Here is a 22,541-nt window from a genome sequence, read left to right as displayed (position 1 = left end):
GTAGTATTTTTACTTAAGTACTTTACATCACTGTGCAAAGCTGTCAAGGCGAAGGGTGGCTACTTTAAAGAATATAAAATAGATTTTAATTTGTTTAACTATTCTTTGGTTACTACATGATTCCATGTGTAATGTCATAGTTTTTATCTCTTCACTATTATTCTACAATGTAGAAAATAGAAAAATAAAGAAAAACACTTGAATGAGTAGGTGTCCAAACTTTTTGTGTGTGTGTGTGTGTGTGTGTGTGTGTGTGTGTGTGTGTGTGTGTGTGTGTGTGTGTGTGTGTGTGTGTGTGTGTGTGTGTGTAAATAATAAAGGCAACACAGGAAAAAAAGAGGAAGCTATAAAAAGGGTCGGTGCCAATACCAAACGTACAATATGCAGGGATACTGGAGTGAGTGGCTGCTGCCAACACACTGACACTGACTCAACTCCAGCCACTTTAATAATGGGAATTGATGGGAAATGATGTAAATATATCACTAGCCACTTTAAACAATGCTACCTTATATAATGTTACTTACCCTACATTATTCATCTCATATGCATACGTATATACTGTACTCTATATCATCGACTGCATCCTTATGTAATACATGTATCACTAGCCACTTTAACTATGCCACTTTGTTTACATACTCATCTCATATGTATATACTGTACTCTATACCATCTACTGTATCTTGCCTATGCTGCTCTGTACCATCACTCATTCATATATCCTTATGTACATATTCTTTATCCCCTTACACTGTGTATAAGACAGTAGTTTTAGAATTGTTAGTTAGATTACTTGTTGGTTATTACTGCATTGTCGGAACTAGAAGCACAAGCATTTCGCTACACTCGCATTAACATCTGCTAACCATGTGTATGTGACAAATAAAATTTGATTTGATTTGAGGTAGATATTTACATGTGGATGGGGATTAGGTTTAAGTGACTGGGTATCAAGATAAATAATAATAGTTAACAGTATGGCAGCAGCATAAGTGTTGGTCACAGCCTACGCAGCTGCTGATCGGGTTCCTCCACTTCCTTCAGATCTTTCTCATAATCACTTAATAATGTGTGAAAGACTGACCCTCTCTCTCTCCCTCTTACCTCTGGTAGACTTATGAGGACCAGCACAGCAGTGAGGAGGAGGAAGAAGAAGAGGAGGAGAGCGAGGAAGGTGAGGAGGAAGATGACATCACAAGTGCTGAGTCGGAGAGCAGCGAGGATGAGGAGGCCGGAGAGCCAGAGGACCAGCAGGGTGCCAGCAGACAGCAACAGCTGGAGTGGGACGACTCCACACTCACCTACTAACATATACACACACTCATACATTTTCACATGCACATGCAAACACACACTCATATACACATACACCTCACAGGAGGTTGGTGCCACATTAATTGGGGAGAACGGGCTCGTGGTAATGACTGGAGCAGGAGTGGAATGGTATCAAATACATGGTTTCCAGGTGTTTGATGCCATTCCATTTGCTCCGTTCCTGCCATTTATTATGAGCCGTTCTACCCTCAGCAGCTTCCTGTGATACACACACTTCTCTCACACACTCATATACATACTCTAACACACATGACTCATAGAATTTCTCATCCTCACTACCCCTCCTAAACAGTGGGGGCACACCCTTACAAAGCCATGATGTAAAAACAAAACACAAATCCCCCTTAAAAGCGATATATTGTCAAGGTTTCCCTGTCGTCATCTTAGTGGTGGTACTCTGTGTAGTATAGTAATCACCGGATCGCTGATTTCTTACTTTTAAAATTTTGAATGTTTTATTTCCGGGAAGACTTGGCCAACATTTGCATTTTGTTTTGAGCTACCGTGAGGAAACAACCTTGCACTTTTGTTTAGTTCTTTACTGATGTAAGGCTTTCAAAATGGAGAATGATTTTTTAAAATGTATATTCCTTGCACATCTGTTTTAGATTTGTTTGCCGCTAAACGAGAGAAGCTTTGACTTTTTTTTTCTTTCTTTGTGCTTGAGTTGTAGTCCGGAGAGTGAAACGAGATTACGTTTCAGACACGTAGACCGCATATTTACATTTTTCTCCTTTTAGTGCATGAGGATATTTGAACAAGTCATATGTGTAGATGAATAAATTGCTTTTTAATATTTTGTAAATATGAAGAAACCATGTAATTAGTCAATGTGTTAGTGAAGGCCTAAACAAATGGGTCCAATATCTAAAAAGACGCAGTACGTCGTGTAGAATATATGTGTCACAAAGGCTATAGCATGTTGCACATTTTTTGGCAAAGCTCTTCCGTCATACTTGTACAAAATGTCCGCTTCAAGAAGAGCAACCCACAACCAGAACTGTACACAAAGGTTTCTATGGCAAAGTGTTGCTCATTTTGTCTTTTCATTTGCAAGGAGGTAGTTATTTCTTTGCTTAGTGGGGACAGGACTGGTTGGTTTTGCTTTCGGCTCCTCACATGCCACACTCCTCACATGCTATATACATAAGGGCGGGAGGTAGCCTAGCGGTTAGAGCATTGGGCCAGTAACTGAAAGGTAGCTAGTTCGAATCCCCGAGCCGACAAGTTTATAAATCTGTCAATGTGCCCTTGAGCAAGACACATAATCTTAATTGCTCCAGGGTCGCTGTTGATAATGTCAGACCATGGCTGAGACCCCACTCTCTGACGGTGTCTCAGGGAGAGTTGGGATATGCAAAAAACACATTTCCAATTCACGTGTGAAATAGGACAAATATAAGCACCCACCAAATTATGATTATTTCTTTGCTTGACTTGCACAGGTGGCAATGCTGTACTCAAGACGACAATGTATTTCATTCCCATTCTCGTCTGTTATTGTACAGAAGGTAATTTGAGGTCAAGATGACCACGTTCAGTAAACCACAGTCTGATGTAGCTTATGGTTCTAAGAAAACAGCCAGCTTCTGCAGTTCCGCTATCAATTCACAATGAGTGTAGATATTAATATTTCTGTTAGCACATTAGGACCAGCAGAGAATTACACTCCATCTGCAGCTTTAAAAAGCCCTTCCATATTCCAGTCCTGCCGTTGCATCAAAAATATCAGAACAAAAATACAAACGAATCTCAGCATACAGACGGACCTGAGGCGTATGGTTCGTCTAGCTTTAGGAGGGCTCAAATTCAATAGCACGGCTGCTGTCGTTCTTTGGAAGAGAAATGAAATGCGAGAACATTTTGTCTGCTTCAGTGCAAAAAAACATATTTTTAAAGGATTTTTTTAATGGCATGGCTATTTAACCTGAAATAATATATTAGATGCATTTTTAAACAGTTCTCATTACAGTTGAGCGTAGTCTCACTGCAGTTGTTTTACTTATTTGAAGGATATTGAAACCTAAGTCATAACAAATACGAATAAATACGTGACTGCTGACACATTGTTGTGATATGAGATCTCTTTAAAATGTAGTCTTTTTTGTCCTCATTTCAATCTTTAAAATGAAATGTTTTTTTGCAGTAGACCACTAGATTTTATTGTACATGGAACTGTACTGTAGAGTTGTTCTAAGATATTTGTTTACATTTGGTAAACTTGTTTTCCCTCTGGTATTAGTATAAAACTTATACAATTAATTGAAAAGATGACAGATGTTAACCTCCTATATTTCCTCTCAAAAATCACTGCTTATTCATCTCAATACCTTCAAAAAATCCATGTGGTAAAGGATTTGTAACCCTCAAACAGGTTAACGCTATTCCAGCGTTTTAGGAATCCAAATGATTTATGTACATTCTGCAAAACTTTCATAAGTATGTTTTATGGCATGACTTTGGGAATTTTAGTCAAACTTAAAAGTAAAGTGAGTAAAGGTGAGGCATGACAAAGTTGGAAAACTGTTGGAAAGGTTTATAAAGGAAGTCTTATACTTTGCATGTTAATCTATTTTTAGAGGCCAAATACATCATGGCTCAAGTAACACAAGTGTACCATTTTATGCTTTGCAAGTTTCATATAAAGTAATTTTTTGGAGACCGTTCCAAGTAACTTTTTTGAGGGTTTGAGCAAAACCATATGTCTGGAGTCGCTCAATCACATTTCTGTTGGGCCCAAAGTATTTATTATTTTTGGTCAACTGTCGAAATGTGGTGAACAGTCTCCCCTTCAAAATGACTAGGGCCCAATAAGGGGGTCAGGTTCGAGCTGGCCCAAGTTGGGAGTGCCTTTTGCCGATCACAGCGCATTAACACAACTAACAAAACACTCATCCACGCTCTTTTAGTTGTGGCAACTTTTATTTTGTAACTATTTAATGCTAGATTTCTTACAGAGCTGGGGGAAGTGATTTAATTTTGTAGTAATAATAGTCCACTGCTAGTTTTATTAAAAGTTAATGTTTTACATAGGTGTCATGTGTCTATGTTTATGTGTAGCGAAAGTAGGACCATATTGTATCTTCTATAGATATTGTACTGAATCATCATATTGAGGAAATCCACTTCTAAAAATATGTACAATATTAAAATGCTCTAGGCAGCATATGTGGGTATAAAGTTACCTATTTGTGTATAGTGAACGGTAATTTTGAACAGTGTATTATTGCCTGATTTGCAGACAAAGTTGTTGAGGGCAGCATGAAATTCACCAGAACAAGAGTATAATCTTATTCTCTCCAAATTTCTCACGCTCATTTTGTCACAGTCCATTGTCAATTTAACATTCTCATCTCCCTTTTTAAACATTTTCTTTATTTATTGAAAAGTACAAATCAAACATACTACTGAACAGCCACCATTCCAAGGGGCCAGAGTTTACAACTGTTTGTGCCAGTCAGTGGAGCTTGGGCCTCAAGTCAAGTTCTGTGATACTTTTGATCAGCCCCTTGGACATTTTCCTTTCCATTGAATTGAATGAATGTCGCTGTCCTTCCAGCAGACATGAGCTTTGGGATTCAACGGGTGTTTACGTTGCATGAATCACTTCTAATGAAAACAACAATTTTCTGTATATTACATGTGGAACTGTGAGATTTGATTGGGAGAGGGGACATGTATACTACTGATTCTCGGATTGTCTGTTCTCACAAGTCCACACCACTCAAACATTTTTGGTTTATTTTTTATCTTTGCTCAAAAATGGAAGGTGACAATGTTTTCAGAACTGTTGAACGCTTCCTTTTGTGCTTGTTGGGGCTGCTCTCACTTTTCTACCAATTGAAAGGCAAATTGTAGTGAAGTTGATGCTTGCTCGTGAACAAAATAAAGGATGAGAGAGTACAAATGTGTCTGGATTATGTTCTGTTCTATATGAGTTCACACTTAAGACTGGTGTCATTCTCTGTACTTGAGGTCTGCTGTATCTGCCCTTGCCTTTTTACTAAAGTGTGCACTTGCACACCGCCGCATGGTGGAAACATTCTCTAGCCAATGATTACACCATTACAATGGTTCTACATAAGAGGAAGTGTGCAAGTACACATGGAAAAGGATGCAGCCTGGCTAATTTTGAACTCTGTGAAACTGACGGCCGCTTCAGCCATGTGGAGTAATGAGTAGGATTCTAAATGCAAAAGTGATTACTTTTGATATAAATGCTTTCTGCCTTCCCAATTATACTTTTTTTCAATTCTAACTTACATTTCATGGAAAATAAAATACACCATGCTCCATTCTTGACAATATGACCATGCGGCGCAGATTACCGGTCCATTCGAGCAAGGCAAGCCTCCCCCACTGGCTTTGCTAGATCAAATCAACTCAGTTATAAGACTGTCAGGTGAGTCAGAGCACTGGTGTTGCTTATAAATAGGAATGTTTGATCATGGTGCCCCCTGGTGCTGAAAGAACAGAACTAGTGTATAGAATGATGGCAATGTGTTTTAACCACAACACTACTATATTTAATGAGACAGAAGATTGTATTCCTAATATAAAGTTACATTTCTCAAACATCATGGAGAAACTTATACCACTTATGACTACATTTTTATAAAGTATTTTGTAGTCCGACATGAAACATACTACACATCCAAAATGATGCATATACACTGTAAACTGACTTTAGATTGACATTTTCGGGCTCCTCTCAATTAAGAATCAGAGCTGGGTCAAGTTGGTGTGTTATGCAATCACATTTAAGCCCAGCGTTGCATATTTAACACTGCAATGATTAATTTATTTATTTTGACATGAACAGTTATGCAGGAAAAATAATTCAATCCAAGAGCTAAAACAAAATGATTTAGCCATGAGGACTGAATTTAAAGCCTTCAAAATGTCTGAGCCACACTTAACAAAAAGGATGACCGATGGATGGACTGTTCAAATTATAAATAGACTACTCTACTCTAGTACCAAATGCATACCAAGTTTTACAATCATCAGAAAAAGAAAAAAAAAGTGTACAAAAGTTGAACTTCACTCTTTAAAAGCAAGTACGATCTAAGTGCATGATTGATTTACATGATCAATATTATGACACTGTTATTGGGTGGAAACACTTGATGTTAAACAACAACATAGACATTGGACAACACCTGATTACCCTCTATAGCTTGGTTTTCTCCACACCAGAACTAGCTAAAGCCATTATCTTGTCTTCTGATCCTGAAAAGTGAGATGCTGGTTAAGTACAGTAGTTTACATTGTTGAGGTTGGATCTCATGGTCTGGTAACACGTTAAAAAAAAGAGAAGTGCAGTAGAGTTAAAGCTCACCGAGGTCTGCAGTGATTTTTTCAAATTGGCTGAGAGTTGCGGTCACATTTTCAGCCAGAAAAGTCTCGTCTTCGACTGTAAGCTGCAGGAAGAACAAAGAGAAATGAAAAGAGAGAAACTGAGGAAAGACCATTAATCCACACCATAGTCATAAGACCCCTGTTATAGTATTTCACTAAATTAAATGACAGTTAATGACTGTCATATATAGCATACAATTTATTGAACTCCAGATGGTTACATTTTGTTATAGGTTTTCATGACATGTTATACCAATTACCATTCCATCATAGCAGATTATCAAAATATTCAATGCCACTTTCTCACAGTATTCATCACAAGTTTAAGCCATATGAAGAAGGGATCACAGCACACTGGTACAACGGGCCTTTTACCTTCTCGCCCAGTTTTCTCAAGGCAGTGAGGATCTCCACCTTCTGCTGAGTGTACACATCCTTCGAAAGTTTCCCCACCATGACATCACGGTCCATCTACAGAGAATTTCACACCATTCGGCTAAACTTTCAGGGGCGGTTTCCCAGTCACAGATTAATCTTAGTCCTGGATTAAAAAGCTATTTCAATAGAGATTCTCTGTTGACCATGCTTTTTAGTCCACGACTAATATATGTGTCCCTCAAAGCATTCCATGAACTGAACCGGTTTTAGAATGTAAAGCTTAACTTTTGATATTAAATGTATCAAATAATGTACAAACAATAATGTACATAAAATACATAGATGAACAGTGCTTCCAACCAACCTCTGCTAATCTGGTTCTCAACTGCCCTGGTTGCTTCTTGGCAAACATTCGGATCACCTCGGGGGTCTTGAAAGCTTGGCTGATGGCAGCCTGGATTGCCTAATGAAGAAAAGGACAGTTCTCCCATGTCATGCATCATGACAACATTATGGTTTGTCATTACCCGTTATAATATTATGTCACTCTTATGATATGACAGTGTATGGCCCATAGAGATACATTAGATCAGGGGTGTCAAACTCATTTCCTGTAGGGTAGTGTCTGTGGGTTTTCACTCCTTCCTTGTACTTGATTGATAATTGATTATTTAGGAACTGCCATCACCTAGTTGTCTAGGTCTTTATTGGACACACATTTAAAGGAATTAACCAAAAACAGCAGACACTCAAACCTCCATGGAATGACTTTGATGTCCTTGAAGTATATTATTTACATTCATAATATTCTATTTAATTCTAAGATCTGGTCATCCAAAGTCCCTACCAGTTGCATTCCTCCAAGCTCATCCACCAGTGTCATGTTGCCTGTCACCATCTTCTTCAGAGACTCATTGAACTCATTCAACTGCTCCAGGGTTTCCTTCTTGGTCTCCTCATACTCCTCCTCTTCTAGGTCTTCTCTAGAATAAACAGAGAGCCCTGGTAATGGAGGAACAAAATCTATGGGTGTACAGAGATGTGCTCTAAATTCCATTAATACTACTTGTATCACTTTGTGGAATCATAGAAATAGAATGAATATAATGACTCATTCTAGTTCTGTGAGTGGAACATCCACTATAGACAGATGTGTTCTAAGTTCCATGCTACATCCCTCAGTGGAATCTTATAAATAGAATACACTGAATTAATTCTAGTTCTGTGTGTGGAACATCCAGACAACCCACATTATGTTCACAGTTAGGAATGACTGATGAGAGTACCTGCACTCTTCCAAATCTTGGAGCTGTTGCATCAATCTGTCCAGTTGCTCCTCCATGTTTTGTTTTAGTTTCCCAGTTTCTGATTTGCCACGAGAAGCCATGCTTCCACCCTGCAAATATCATATTTAGTGAGTAAATAGTTCAATTTCATGTATCACTTGTATCATGTATCACTTGTGGACCTAGTTACAAACACAATGGAGCGGTCTATACTTTGACATGAAGAATAACATTCGCTATTAGCTAGCTACTATAGTTAGCTACCTTGTTCCCACTGGCCGCCAGATTCATCTGACTGAGACAGTTTTTTGTGCGTGTAGTAGTCTAGCCTGTGGCTATAGTTGTCTAGCTGCTGACTTGAAAAACATTAAATAAGTAATCCTCACCTGATCGTTAGAACAATATAACTCGCCTCAACACAATCAATTTAGGGAAGAGGTGAACATATATGTGAATACTTCTCCATGAAATGTGTTACAAAAAACTGTCAAAAAACATTGGGGAGTTGTGAACGTAGCTCTTGTTCGTGGTCATGGATAGAAGGGATCCAGCATTTGTTAGAATTTACTTTTCGTAGCAGGTTTATGAGAAATTACGTAGCCTGTTAAATGTCGAAGGTTAGGAGAATTTGGTTAAAGTTAGAAAATTGTTAGGATTAGCTAAAATGCAACAACAACAAAAATATGTACGTACATTTGACAAAAGCTGAATCCCATCTAGACTTGACTCTTATTCCGTGGGTGCGGCCTTGTCCTTTCCGGTTATTTTTTTGTCCAATCATATGTCTCTATTTTAATCCTCTCCAATCAAAGACCGATTAGTAATACAGAAAGTGCATTACATTTTAAAGAGTCATTTTAGTATTAGGTTCCTTGTATCTTGGGAAAGTCAAGCGAATGTTTTCAGGGATCTGGGAAGATTGAGGGATTGACACGTTTGTGGTTGAACTGTGTAAGGAGGCGACTAGAAACGAATGGCACCGATTGTTTGATCACAAGTGAGAGTTGTTTGATATCGTTGAGTCTTGTTTCGCTATTGCAGAAATGTGGTAAGAGGTTCATGGGAAATGGCGGCGAGTAGTGCAGAGGAAATTGAGGAAAAGTTGGTGAAGCAGCAGCAGCTGTGCTGGAATGCGAGCAATATGGGTGTCAGTACAGATGGTATGGAACGGGAGGATGAGGGCCAAGGGCCGGAATGTTCGGAAGTGAAAAGACCTAGGAAGAAGAGAGATCATGATACAGAAAGTAGGGGATCGCCTTGTAAAAAAAGCTTAAAGAGGGCCATGGTAGGATACAAGAGTAGTGATGTGTTGGAGTGGAAAGTGGTGATTGTGTTTGATGAGACCACAGGGTCTCACTTACACCCTATCTGACTAACTTGGTTGAAGGTAATGCCGCAGAGAAAGAGGTAGGTGAAGTTAAATTAGCTCGCTTCATTGGAAATGGTAGATTTGTTAATATTGTGGGGAAGATATTGAAAATTGAAACATTGAATGGGATGAAGTTTAAAAGCCATGTACCTGGTGCTTATGCTAGGTTAAGGGTATTCCTCACTGGGGTCCCAATATCTATGTTCACAGATGAAAAGAGGATCAAAGAAGTGAGAGGTTCAGTGATGCTGAGGTTTGAGAAAGTCTTGCCGGGAAAAGTACAGACAGGATTCCTTAGTTTCAATGTTAGATCATTTTGCCCATGCACTGTGCTGTTTTAAATGCCAAAGACTGGGACATGTAGCTGCTCAGTGTAAAGGAAAGAAAAGATGTGCCAAGTGTAAAGGCACACGTAACATGATTACGTTTATGAGTTGCGTGTAAAGGGTTAGCGAACATGCTAAATAGTTGCAAAGTAGTTAAAAAGTTATTGTTGCAATCTGTTCTTGGCGCATTTCTTATTATTCTATATGTCAATTCGAGAATCCATTTAGTGAATGTGGAAGCAGTGTGAAGGGTAAGTGCTGTAATTGTGGGGGAAAACACAGTGCAGCATTTGGAGGATGCAAGGTACAGAGAGAGGCTCAGAGATACATCATGACTGATCCTGTATCGTATGCAGAGGCCATAAAACAGATTGGTAGAACTACAGTGCGGACTGATGGAGCATACATGGATGTACCTGTAGTGGGTCTACAGTCGGGGCTGGTGCTTCTGATGGTCCTGGCATGATTTTGAGGCCTGTTCAGAAATCTTGTGCTCATGAATGTGCCTTGTCAAAGGACACTTTGATAATGAATTATATTGATAAGATTATCAGTACAACTTGGGTTGTGGAAAGCAAAAATAACAGGTTGAAGGTTTTTGTGGAGATGGCAAAAGAGATATATTGGGGGTAACAGATGTTACTGTTGAAATGGTTGTTGACATGCTGAACAATGCTAAGGGTGGAGTGTTTCAGCATGACATAGATACAGTTTAATATGGGGAGGGTTTTTTGGGGAGGTTGTGGTAGAAGTTAGGGATTTATTTAGTTTAGAATTTATTTTCATGGTAGTACAGAATTGGGCAGATCATGATTGATCGTACATTCTTGCACAGTAGGTGGCGGCATGCACTTAAACTATTGTTTGTGGACCGCCATGATATAGAAGAAAAATGTTTTCAGGATTGTTTTATTGTCTATTGCCATGGCTTGTTAGTCAAAATAGGCTTATATTTTAGCTAGATGATCGAAATAGCCTTCAATTTCCATGGAGTATTGAAGACTTCTTGTTAAACCCCACTAAAGAAGAAGGAAGGGGCTGAGGTTAGGTTTAGGTTTTGGGTATGGACGTCCCAAGGATATCAGATGGCACTTATCACTTTTGTTGAGTCAAGCTCCAGAGTGGAGCAGCGGTCTAAGGCACTGCATCTCAGTGCTAGTGGCGTCACTACAGACCCTGGTTCAATTCCAGGCAGTATCACAACCGGCTGTGATTGAGAGTCCCATAGGGCGGCACACAATTGGCCCAGCATCGTCCGGGTTAGGGTTTGGCAGGGGTAGACCTTAATTGTTAATAAGAATTTGTTCTTAACTAACTTAAGCCTAGTTAAATAAAAGTGAAATAAAAAATAAATAAACTGAAGTTTGGAAGCCGAAGTCTACCCCTCTTCGTCGGTGATTGGTCAGCAGTAGTCATTCTTCAATTAAGTGTTTGTTGTCGTTCAGTGACAGAAGACTAGTTTTTGTGCAATTTTTTTCACTTGAGAAATAATGTCTTAGTTAGCTGTAAAGTCGCGCGGCTAATACCTTTAAGTAAAAACGAATGACATATTTCTTGATTTATCTTAGATTGAGTCTGACAGATATTGATGAAGTGTTACTGTATGTTGTTGCGTACAGTCTCTCTTGAGGGACAAATTGAAGTTTTTTTTCCAAGCTACTGTCTTTTTAAGTGAGTAAATGGCGCAGACGTTCCTAACCTAGGCTTTGAGACCCCTCGTAAGCAACCTGGTCTCAGAGCATTTCGAGACACTCCATTTAGTATGACATGTTACGTTTCGTATGGTATGTATTCGTTTGTGGATGTCCATCACCCAATTAACGTTAAAAATCGTATTATATTTAACAACATTTGCAAAACGTACAAAATGTTGCGAATTGCAAAATGTATGTTACGAATCCTAGCTAGATGGCTAACGTTAGCTAGGCTAGGGTTTACGTTTATGAGTTGCGTGTAAAGGGTTAGCGAACATGCGAAATAGTTGCAAAGTAGTTAAAAAGTTATTGTTGCAATCTGTTCTTGGCGCATTTCTTATTATTCTATATGTCAATTCGAGAAAATCCATTTAGTATGTTAAGGCATCAAGGAAAGTAGGGTGGCTGAATGAATTTAATATAGCGAATGCCAAGCAACCCAAAGGTTGTGAGTTTGAACCTGAGCTAATTAGCCAACACCCGGGCATTCCAAGGTTAACGTTACATGGTGCATCTCTTAAAGCTCTTTCAGTTGCACACTTTCACTTTTGCAAGTCAAAAGCCCATAATATTGATATCATTATGTAGTAGGCTTACACAGTAAGGCATACATAGACCTATGCTACCAACATTCCATCTATGGGCTTCATTCATTTATTTGTATTTTATTTAACCTTTTTATTTAACTGGGCAAGTCAGTTAAGAACAAATTCTCATTTACAATGACGGCCTACCCCGGCCAAACTCAGATGACGCTGGGAAAGTTGTGCTCAGATTCTATTCATAAGTCATATGTCATGTTTAGCCTATCACATTTAAAGTCATGCAAAATGGATTAGCCACAGAATTGTTCAAACCGCTGTACAAAGAGCCTTGGAAAAAGTATTCGCCCCTTTACATTTAAAAAAATGATTTATCTTGTCAGAAATGCTATAAAATATTAGAATGAAATGTGTCAAAGGCATCAAAAAGTGAACTGTGCAATGGGCAAGACACATCCACACAATATATACACATTCAGTAAAGAGTTTTGAAATCTAAACCCTCCCAGTCACACAGCTTTGTCAACATATCTTTGTATGTTTCTCTCTTTCAGCCTAGACTGTCCTTCTAGCTCCTATGTACTGTAATCAATGGAGCCTCAAGACCTAACCAAAGTGGTTCTGCTGGCTTGTGGGTCTTTCAACCCCATAACCAATATGCACCTGCGTATGTTTGAATTGGCACGGGATTACCTGGAAGATACAGGTATGTCTGATCATTTGTCGTCTGTCAACAGATTTTTTTTTTTGAATGTATTTTTTATTTTAAATATATTTTTTATTTAACCTTTATTTAACTAGGCAAGTCAGTTATTAAGAACACATTCTTATTTACAATGACGGCCTACCAAAATGCAGAAATCCTCCTGCGGGGATGTGGGCTAGGATTAAATATAATAAAATAAAAATATAGGACAAAACACACACCATGACGAGAGAGACAACCCTACATAAAGAGATACCTCAGACAACTACATAGCAAAGAAGCAACACATGACAACAACATTACATTTACATTTAAGTCATTTAGCAGACGCTCTTATCCAGAGTGACTTACATGGTACAAATGTTATTGGGCACAGACAACAGCAAGAAGGTAGAGACAACAATACATCATGCAAAGCAGCCACAACTGTCAGTAGTAGTGTCCATGATTCAGTCTTTGAATGAAGAGATTGAGATAAAACTGTCCAGTTTGAGTGTTTGTTACAGTCGCTAGCTGCTGCAAACTGAAAAGACGAGCGACCCAGGGATGTGTGTGCTTTTTGGGACCTTTAACAGAATGTGACTGGTTGTTGTATGTGGATGATGAGGGCTGCAGTAGATCTCTCTTTAGATTATACATTTGTAAATCATCACTTTGTGTTTTGTGAGTTTAGGACCTACTTCCTCAGACATTTGCATTGCTTCCAAATTATGAGAAGCAGATCTAGTCAAATAAGAGTGGTAGTATTTTGTATTTAACTGAATTTGTATTGTCATTGTGTGCTCTACAAAATTAGCTGGCTTAACTCCTCTTTCTTTCTATGTACTCTCAGGACAGTACATAGTTGTGAGGGGCATCATCTCTGCAGTGGGTGACGGCTATAAGAAGAAGGGTCTGATTGAGGCCTGTCACCGTGTAGATATGGCCAGGCTGGCCACAGACACCTCTGACTGGATCAAGGTAGATGCATGGGAGAGCCAGCAGCCTGAATGGGTGGAGACAGCTAAAGTGATGCGGTGAGTGCTGATCATTTATGTGTGAAGACTGTAGCTTAGTTATTGAGAGGGGTTGTCAAATCTATTTTGATTTGATGAGTTTGTGTGATACAAAAAGAAAAAAAGCATTACTTGCACTGCAAGACTCTTGTATTACATTTATCCAGGGTAACCTAGGCCAAGATGTACTCTTAAGGAGCCTACTGTTACGCCTTAAGGTCCAAGGACCTTATGTTATTTTCAGAGGTAGATATGGCACTGGCAGCCAAAAAACCCACGTAAACCCATTCTCAATTGTGATACGGATCTAGAAACATAAAGCCCTTTACTTTCATATCCCGTCAAAATAATTTCACAAATGCAAATGTGGCACTCTCTTCTGAGGGACCGGAGTTCATATCAGTTTGTACCTAGTACCAGGGTTTAACACCTCAAAATGCTCATAGATACTTTAAAATGGGGATCCCCTCCCTTAAGCTAATAAAAGAAACAAGAAAAATTCTCAGTCCCAAATAAACTTGGTTCTGTGTCCAAGAATCCATTCCAAGCTTTACTGGTGCGTGATCGAGGCGCTGTGCGTGAATGGAAACCTCTAGTCAACAGACCTGTGGCTGTCCCAATAAAACACACTGGAATGGCCCGACATAGTTCCTTTTGTGAAACAAAAACTAAAACGGTCCTCTTCAATTAAAATGGGACCACTCAAACTCTGAACTCCTCTCTTTTACCACGACCAGTGGCAACTCACGACCATGTTAACGCTGTCTCTCGGTGTAGAGGTTGAGAGACAGAAAGAGGAGCTTGTTGATGACAGTTGATCCGCTGTCTGAGAAAGTACAAGCAACAAATCCCTCACTGTACTCATGGTGGTCGGGGATCCTCAACTAATTGTTCATCATATATACTGTTATTTTCACTGGTCAGTGAGTTCTACAACTTTAAACAACTAATTAGAAAATGTTGATTGCTTGTAGTTCTTTCTCATACGTCGCACTGTTCCCTAGCAACTGGTCCACCTCCCAAATATGTCTCACATGCAACAATGGTCAGTACACAATAAGTAATAGTCTGTGCTACAAAACAACAAATTAACCAGGAGTTACATACACCCCTCACAAAATAAACGTAGCCTCCCGACAAGACCCAACACCTTTGACCTCAGAATGCAATACGTTGATACACACACAGCATCGTCAATGTGTCATAGCTTGACATAAGTACACAGAAACATTCATGTTTCATCCAAGAAAAGAAATACCCTTATTATACAAAATACCTGTATACCTCGGTGTAATACGGTAGTGTTGTGCGGTGTACCTAACTCTTCATAAGACATTCTAACTAGTGCCTTCACCACTCTCTTGTTTGGCAGTTCTGGGATGGCCTGAGTGTCCACTGTTGATCTGGGGAGGGCTGGACAGCTTCCTCTTCAGGGTCCCTCTCCAGTCCATCTTCTGTGGCTCCTTTGGGTTTTGGGTTAACTGCGACAGGTGCAGTCAGGGTGAACACTGTAGCCTCTGGAAATGGCCTTGCTGACAGTGGATATTACTGAGTCCCGGAGCACATTGCAGATCCTCACGCAGGATAGTCCATCTTTAGAGCAGTGAAGTTCACAAAGGCTTCAGCCTCGGGCTGGTCCCTTATGTTCCTAGATGCACACTCTGAGATACTGTCTGAAGAGTTGTTGGCAGTCATCGCTTGGCAAGTGGCTCTGACTCCTGGTGAGGGGATTTCAACCCAGTCCCCAGCCTCTTCAGGACTCATGTGTGGACATCTTGACAGGGCGTCAGCGGCAATGTTCACTCGCTCTAGCTTGTACTACAACTTGAACTCGTAGTTGGCGAGAGTGGCCATCCCCCTCTGGCCTGTAGCATCCAGCTTGACACTGGCTTGCACATAGGTGAGGTGGTTATTGTCCTTGTGCATCAGGAAATTAGCTCCGTACAGATAATCATGAAACTTGTCTGACACTGCCCCCTTTAGCCCCAGGAACTCAAGCTTGTGAGCTGGATCTTCTCTGTCCTGGACAAGGTCCAGCTTGCATAAGCCACTGGTCTCCATCCCTCAGGGTACTCCTGGTACAGCACTCCACCCAGGCCACTCAGACTGGCGTCAATGTGGAGGACATAGAGCTTCTCAGGGTCAGCGACGGCAAGTACAGGTGAGCTGGGGAGGCGTTCGACAATGTTCTGGAAGGCTCTCTCTCACTCTGCTGTCCATCGTTTTCCAAACAGCTCCTTCTCCTTCCGGTAGGTGACTCTAGAGGGAGGACTGGTGGGCTTGCCATTTTCTCTTGGGGGCGTGACCTCTGGTAATCTCATGGAGGGATCTTACGACAGAAGTGTATCCTTTTCATTTGCCTCTGGTAGTATCCACAGAACCCAAGAAACGACCGGAGGGCCTTGAGGTTTTCTGGTCTGGGCCATGAGGGGAGGGCTTCGATACCTTGATTGGAGACTATGGCTCAGGTATTTCACTGAGGTCTGGCAGAACTGGCACTTGTCGATGGAAAGCCTCAGGCCTCCAGACAGTCCAGGACCTTCATCAGCCTATCCTCATACCCCTTCAAGGTTTTCCCAAATGCAATGAGGTCATCCAGGTAGACCAGCCCTGCAAGGAGACCAGCCCTCATGTCGCTGACATCCTTCTACATTAAGCATTGGAATGTAGCTGGTCTGGAACGGTTGGTCCCAGTGAGCATGGAGGGTCTCCCTGCATGGGGGGCTCAGGACACACAAGGGCTAGAGTTTCAATAGGCTGCTGGACGCCTATTGTTGCCGTCATGGGGTAGTTGCTCTCACTTAGGCCCCACAAGGTTATCCCTTCTAAAGGCTGTAGATGGATGTGTTGTCTTTGTAGAACTGCCGGTGGATGCTTGCCACTGTCTAGGATGGCATGACAGGGTTTTCCCATTCACTTTCACAGGAGACACTGTAGGCTCCTTTACTGTCCCCCTCTGCTGTCTCCTGATGTTCCTTGAGCATGGATGAAGCGTCTGTTGAATTCCTCTACATTCTTTCCTTTTCTGACAATTCCTGGAAGAGTGGCCATCTTCACCACAGTTATAGCAGAATAAGTTTTCATTCCTCTTTGGCCCTGGACGTGTTGCTGGTCTGAGTTAGATGGATCATCATTGCAGCTATGGCGTACTTCAGTTCTTCTACCTGTTTGCAGAGAGCTTTGATTTTGGCCCTAGCATCTGATGATGGCTTCAATGATCTGTTCAGGTCTTGAGGCTATGGCTTGGGTTGTAGCAAGGTTATTCAGCTCGCTATCTGAGATCTCTCATCAAGGTCTATAGTTTGTCTGTTACATCACTATGGAGTGCTGACATAGGAGAGAAGGTGGTGGGAATTTGCTGAGGAGAGCGAGGAGTTACATTTCCTAGGTAGATCAACTGCCACTTGATGCCCTTTAACTCATCTTCAACCAGACAATGCAGTGAGATCCAGAAAAGAATGGGAGAAACTCCCCAAATACAGGTCTGCCAAGCTTGTAGCATCATACCCAAGAAGACTCGATGCTGTAATCACTGCCAAAGGTGCTTCAACAAAGTACTGAGTAAAGGGTCTGAATACTAATGTAAATGTGATATTTCAGTTATTTTTTTGATAAATGAGCAAACATTTCTAAAAACCTGTTTTTGCTTTGTCATTATGGGATATTGTGTGTAGATTGAAAAACTATCAATTTGCAACGTGGAAAAAGTAAAGGGGTCTGAATAGTTTCCTATGGCACTCATGGTAGGGTGGGGTATGCAAACTCAACTTTGAGCACCTCTTATCTCCTTAATGTTTTAGCACTCAGGTCTCAGTTACTTTCAGATTACTTCAGCCATGGGCAAATACAGTATGTATAGCAAGTTTTGTTCAAGTCAAAAGGTCTGCAGTCAAAGTTATTGAAATCAAATGAATGACCAAAAAGTCATTTAGTTGTGACATTTTGTAACCATAATAACAAGTGAAGCTACTCTGCCATGATCCTTGCTTGGTTCCATTGGGCTTTATCTCCCTCGTGTCAATTGAATTGTTGTCTACACTTAAGGCATCATTATAAAGAACTGACGACAGCGGAACAGAACAATGACTATGTGGACACTGCAAAGAAGAGGAGGATTGAGGCGACAAAGCACACTTTTGAGGATCCATCCTCGTATCACACAAGGAGAGGTAAATAAGGAGAGATTTTCCACGAGCATTCCGAGACTACAGACAAATGCACACATTTCTTACTACCCAGAAGTCCCTACTAGCTCTTTGGAGAGGAGGATGCTGTGTAACACCCAGGGCAGGTAACAATGGGATTCATTGCTGCTATATTGTTTCTTACTATCAATTCCACTCAGATTAGTAATGACAATTTTGGTTATTTTATTATGCAAAGTGACTTACAGAACCATTGATAGTGACATTCATTATTTGGCCCGGACTTTAAGTCTCGGACTTTATCCTTGATGATTTTACTCGTGCATATATGGCTTTTTCATGTGCTTGTTTAAAAAACAAAACAATTATGTTCATATTAATAAACTAAAACTGGCAACCCTATTGTTGCCAGCACCTTGTTCTAACTCATTGAGCCAGCAACTGTTGAATACTACTGTCTGTCTGGGACATTAGCACCCACATAGGGTCTGGTGTTATAGAAACCAGTGACAACTAGTCATGCCACCTGAAGACTGGTATGGTGGAACAGCAAGTGATCTGCCCTGAGGTAATAAAAAGTAATGGTGCTGGTTACATGTTTTGCCGGCGCAGGCTGTCTCTACTAGTGCAGAACATTGTGGCCAACTTTTTGACATTGTCTGGCAACATGATACGTGTCTCTTAAGTGTAAGTGAGTCCTATGATGAAAAGATCCTTCTCAGAAATCAGGCAATTGACATACTTTTACTTAAACCCACTGCTTCAGACTTTCTAGCCTAATGTGTGTTTATATCAGAGGTTCGGTACAGCAGAAGACACATTTCAGTCTTGTATGGGTTAATAAACTATTCATCTGTCCATGAACCCTTTAGACAACGGCCCTCAGCTGAAACTCCTGTGCGGCGCGGACGTCCTGGAGTCCTTCGGCGTTCCCAACCTGTGGAAGCACGAGGACATTGCCGAGATCGTGGGCCGCTATGGCCTGGTGTGCATCACCCGCAACGGCTGTGACGCCCACAAGTTCATCCACCAATCAGAGGTGCTGTGGAAGCACCGCAAGAACATCCACGTGGTCCGTGAGTGGGTAACCAACGAGATCTCGGCCACGCACGTGCGTCGGGCCCTGTGCCGGGGCCAGACCGTCCGCTACTTACTGCCGGACCCGGTGGTGAGCTACATCCGGGAGCACGGCCTGTACAGTGCCGAGAGTGAGCAGAAGAACGCTGACGTCGTCCTTGCCCCGCTTCAGAGACACACCGGCCCCTCCTCCAGCTGAGGTGGCCAGCCATATCGCCTGCTGCCAACTTGAATGCCTTGAGACCATTGAATGTCGGTGGGAGGAGCTATAGGATTACTGGCTCATTGAAATGGAATAGATGGAAGGGCATTAAACGTGGTTTCCATATGTTTGATACATTTACAATTTATTTTCTAGCCATTACAATTAGCCTGTCTTCCTACAGCTCCCACTGGCCTCCTCTACTTGAGACTGTGTAGTAGAGGCATTTTATCTTTTACTGGTTTGATAAGATTTGTGAATTAATGCACAGATGTTTTTGTATATTTTTGTAACAGTTGAAGTAGACTGCTCACCAGTGCTAGAATGAGTTTGCACCAGAATAGCCTCTTGTATGGCATCTCCTCAGAGAATGGGTGAATCTGCTAAAGTTTAAATGAATAACTGTGTTTTGTAGAAAAGTATAAGCACCCAAGTAGTGGCAATCCCAAGCGCCAGAAAAGTATAAGCACCCAAGTAGTGGCAATCCCAAGCACCCAAGTAGTGGCAATCCCAAGCTCCAGAAAAGTATAAGCACCCAAGTAGTGGCAATCCCAAGCTCCAGAAAAGTATAAGCACCCAAGTAGTGGCAATCCCAACCTCCAGAAAAGTATAAGCACCCAAGTAGTGGCAATCCCAAGCGCCAGAATGTAAACCCTTGATCTGTCACTAACAGTGAATCTGGTCCTTGGAGCACTTTATCTATATAATAGCACAGATCAACACCCATGATTATTTGTGTACAAATGAGAATTCCTTGATTTACAATGAGCCTGATGTATAACTACAGACATTTTTCATTTCGCAATGCAGTGATTAACAAGCTCGTCCACCCTTGAGTACATTTAAAAAAAAAAAAACAATGCTGGGGCTTTGGTGTGTGTGTGTGTGTGTGTGTTTTGACTAATTCCCTCAGGCAAAGGCAGTTGGTATATATGGAAGCCGTTCACTAGAGCGACATACAAACGGCATGGTGTGTATTGAGAGAAATAAAACGCTGTCTTTGTTTTGCAGCTTGTGAACACTTCTGTCATTGCTGTCTCCAATAAAAAAACTGTACATCTTTATAATGAGGAAATCCCAACCATTCACACCTATTCCGTTTGCTTCAAATGCAGGTTATTAGTAGCTTTTTTCTTAGTCTTTTTACTATCAACTTTCTTGATCAGATGAGCATTATTCTGATAACATGAAATGTATTACAATAGTTGATTGAAGTGTAGATACAATACCCACTCAGTAGTTGCATTATAGTAGAGGCACTGTATGGAATCACTGAGTTGATTGACACTGCAGATTGTCCCTTCATTTTTTTGTTTGTTAGTTTAGCAACAAAGGCAATGCTGCCAATGCTTCCTATCTTGTCTTATTTCTCAAATTAACTTCTGTTTCTTGATCAATGGGCGAAAACCTAACCTAGCTACGGTGGTGCTCAATTTAGCAGGACCGAATGAAAGCTCAGGCCAAACCCTCATCTCATATGTTCCCAAGCAAAACAGATTAAATGGTTATTTATTTTCAATTATGTTCGATTTCTAATATGACATCATACAAGCAATTGCTGTATTGACTCATATGTTTGGTTGTAGCAGCTGGTGTCTTCAAGCCTTTGTCAGGGTGCAACTCAATATTTGGAAGGTGTTCCTAATGTTTGGAATAATCAGTGTATGTCTGAGCATGTGTTCTTACACTGTCCATCCCCAGGTATTGATCCCAGTTTGTAAAATCACCCAGATGCTGAAGCTGGGGGAGGTGATAGAGTAACAGGATGACCTGTACACTATCAAAATCCTCAGCCCCTTCTGCAACTATACTTTCTCTTTCACCAAAGGGCTAGATACTAGGCACTGCAAGGTGCAATCCAGGCAACCTGTTGAAGTCTAACAAAGCCAGATTCTCAAGTCTCACACAGGCTCAGCTAGCTCTGGCCAGGTCATTAGTGAGCATTCCTTCACAAACAGTCTACAGTTCAAGTTAGAGAAGGAACGTACCCTAACGACCTGGACCAGCCTTCTAGTCAGGTTGTGTGAGACTAACCTGACATTAACCACTTTGGTCAAAGATTAGATCATCCAATGAATATTGAGGTTTCCATTAAAAGAGCATTTGTGATAATGATTAGTGTAATTGAGCTTGTTCTAGCTAGCCTACATGAACTACTAGGTCAGTCTTTCAAAAATGATGAACATGCTTTTTGCTCTGTGTGTATCATACAGTCGCTGGTGACATGAAGGGGAGTAAGCTGGTGTGTGAACAGATTGGGAAGAATTGTGATTGGACACACTGAATAGAGAAGGATAAACTACATTCTTATGCATTTTATATTCCTATTCTCTTTTCTCAGGAGTTCTACTGTGAAGGGCAGGTCTGCAAGCAAGTTTTCAAAAAGAATGTGAAGGAATGCACTTTAAGGTTTCAAATTTTAATGTCACGTGCACAAGTGCAGTGACATGCCTTTCTTACAAGCTCCAAACCCAACAATGCAGTAATCAATATCAATGCTGCACAAAAAATAAATGACAACAAAAACATGAGAAATAAGAAATAACACAAGAAAGTAAGAAACCATGTACAGGGTCAGTTCCAGTACCATAATTACAATGTACAGGGATACTGGAGTGATAGAGGTAGATCTGTACCAGGGGAAGATGACTAGGCATCAGGACAGAAGCTGTTCAGTAGCCTGTTGGTGTCATACTAGATGCACTGGTATCTCTTGTTGTGTGGCGGCAGAGCTTGGGAAGCTGGAGTCTTTAACAATTTTCTGGTCCTTCCTTTCATACAGCCTGATATAGAAGTCCTGGATGGCAGGGAGCTGGGGCCCAGTGATGTACTGGGCTGTCCGCACCACCCTCTGTAGCTCCATGTGATCAAGGGCGGTGCTGTTGCTATACCAAGCAGTGAAAAAGAATGTGGACTACAGGAAAAAGAGGACTGAGCACGCCCCCATTCTCATCGACGGGGCTGCAGTGGAGCAGGTTGAGAGCTTCAAGTTCCTTGGTGTCCACATCACCAACAAACTAACATGGTCCAAGCACACCAAGACAGTCGTGAAGAGGGCACGACAAAACCTATTTCCCCTCAGAAGACTGAAAATATTTGGCACGGGTCCTCAGATCCTCAAA

General features: G+C 41.0%; 3 protein-coding genes across 11 annotated transcripts in view; 2 read left to right on the top strand and 1 right to left on the bottom strand.

Moving 5' to 3' along the window:
* Positions 1–5,241, top strand: part of clstn1 (calsyntenin 1) — a 71,692-nt gene extending 66,451 nt beyond the window's left edge. For all 4 annotated transcript variants that reach the window (XM_046343865.1, XM_046343869.1, XM_046343866.1 and 1 more), the window contains one exon: positions 1,117–5,241. In XM_046343865.1, coding sequence (XP_046199821.1) covers positions 1,117–1,311 — 195 coding nt within the window. In that variant the 3' untranslated portion in view covers positions 1,312–5,241. The remainder of the gene's footprint in view (positions 1–1,116) is intronic.
* An 830-nt stretch (positions 5,242–6,071) lies between these two features.
* On the bottom strand, positions 6,072–9,122 carry lzic (leucine zipper and CTNNBIP1 domain containing). Of its 3 annotated transcripts, none has more exons than XM_046343877.1 (7): positions 9,057–9,122; positions 8,364–8,473; positions 7,925–8,060; positions 7,442–7,540; positions 7,075–7,170; positions 6,680–6,761; positions 6,072–6,570 (listed from the first exon to the last, which is right to left on the bottom strand). In XM_046343877.1, the coding sequence occupies exons 2-7, from the start codon at positions 8,462–8,464 to the stop codon at positions 6,512–6,514; spliced, it is 573 nt and encodes a 190-aa protein (XP_046199833.1). In that variant the 5' UTR covers positions 8,465–8,473; positions 9,057–9,122; the 3' UTR covers positions 6,072–6,511. The 3 variants fall into 3 exon arrangements, with proteins under 3 accessions (XP_046199833.1, XP_046199831.1, XP_046199832.1); XM_046343875.1 differs by lacking the exon at positions 9,057–9,122 and adding an exon at positions 8,628–9,034; XM_046343876.1 differs by lacking the exon at positions 9,057–9,122 and adding an exon at positions 8,750–9,033.
* Positions 9,123–9,183: 61 nt separating this feature from the next.
* On the top strand, positions 9,184–20,429 carry nmnat1 (nicotinamide nucleotide adenylyltransferase 1). 4 transcript variants are annotated; one of them, XM_046343872.1, is made up of 5 exons: positions 9,184–9,314; positions 12,849–13,000; positions 13,833–14,016; positions 18,040–18,164; positions 19,013–20,429. In XM_046343872.1, the coding sequence occupies exons 2-5, from the start codon at positions 12,886–12,888 to the stop codon at positions 19,414–19,416; spliced, it is 828 nt and encodes a 275-aa protein (XP_046199828.1). In that variant the 5' UTR covers positions 9,184–9,314; positions 12,849–12,885; the 3' UTR covers positions 19,417–20,429. The 4 variants fall into 4 exon arrangements, with proteins under 4 accessions (XP_046199828.1, XP_046199826.1, XP_046199830.1 ...); XM_046343870.1 differs by having other exon boundaries at positions 9,196–9,360; XM_046343874.1 differs by lacking the exon at positions 9,184–9,314 and adding an exon at positions 9,380–9,770.
* The last annotated feature ends 2,112 nt before the right edge of the window (positions 20,430–22,541 follow it).

Source organism: Oncorhynchus gorbuscha, linkage group LG03 (genome assembly GCF_021184085.1).
Source record: "Oncorhynchus gorbuscha isolate QuinsamMale2020 ecotype Even-year linkage group LG03, OgorEven_v1.0, whole genome shotgun sequence".
Classification (NCBI taxonomy): Eukaryota; Metazoa; Chordata; class Actinopteri; order Salmoniformes; family Salmonidae; genus Oncorhynchus; species Oncorhynchus gorbuscha.
Note: the sequence above shows the minus strand (reverse complement) of the source record. Positions and strands in the feature narration are given on the sequence as shown.

Bases quoted from the DNA above. Each gene is read 5' to 3' on its own strand.
- lzic (XM_046343875.1), bottom strand. From the start codon at position 8,654: ATGAATCTGGCGGCCAGTGGGAACAAG. The intron at 8,474-8,627 runs GTAGCTAACTAT...TGATATTTGCAG, and splicing joins TGGCGGCCAGTGGGAACAAG to GGTGGAAGCATGGCTTCTCG. The intron at 7,541-7,924 runs GTAGGGACTTTG...TTTCTTCATTAG, and splicing joins AGCTTGGAGGAATGCAACTG to GCAATCCAGGCTGCCATCAG.
- nmnat1 (XM_046343872.1), top strand. From the start codon at position 12,886: ATGGAGCCTCAAGACCTAACCAAAGTGGTTCTGCTGGCTTGTGGGTCT. The intron at 14,017-18,039 runs GTGAGTGCTGAT...TCTACACTTAAG, and splicing joins GAGACAGCTAAAGTGATGCG to GCATCATTATAAAGAACTGA. The intron at 18,165-19,012 runs GTAAATAAGGAG...TGAACCCTTTAG, and splicing joins CTCGTATCACACAAGGAGAG to ACAACGGCCCTCAGCTGAAA.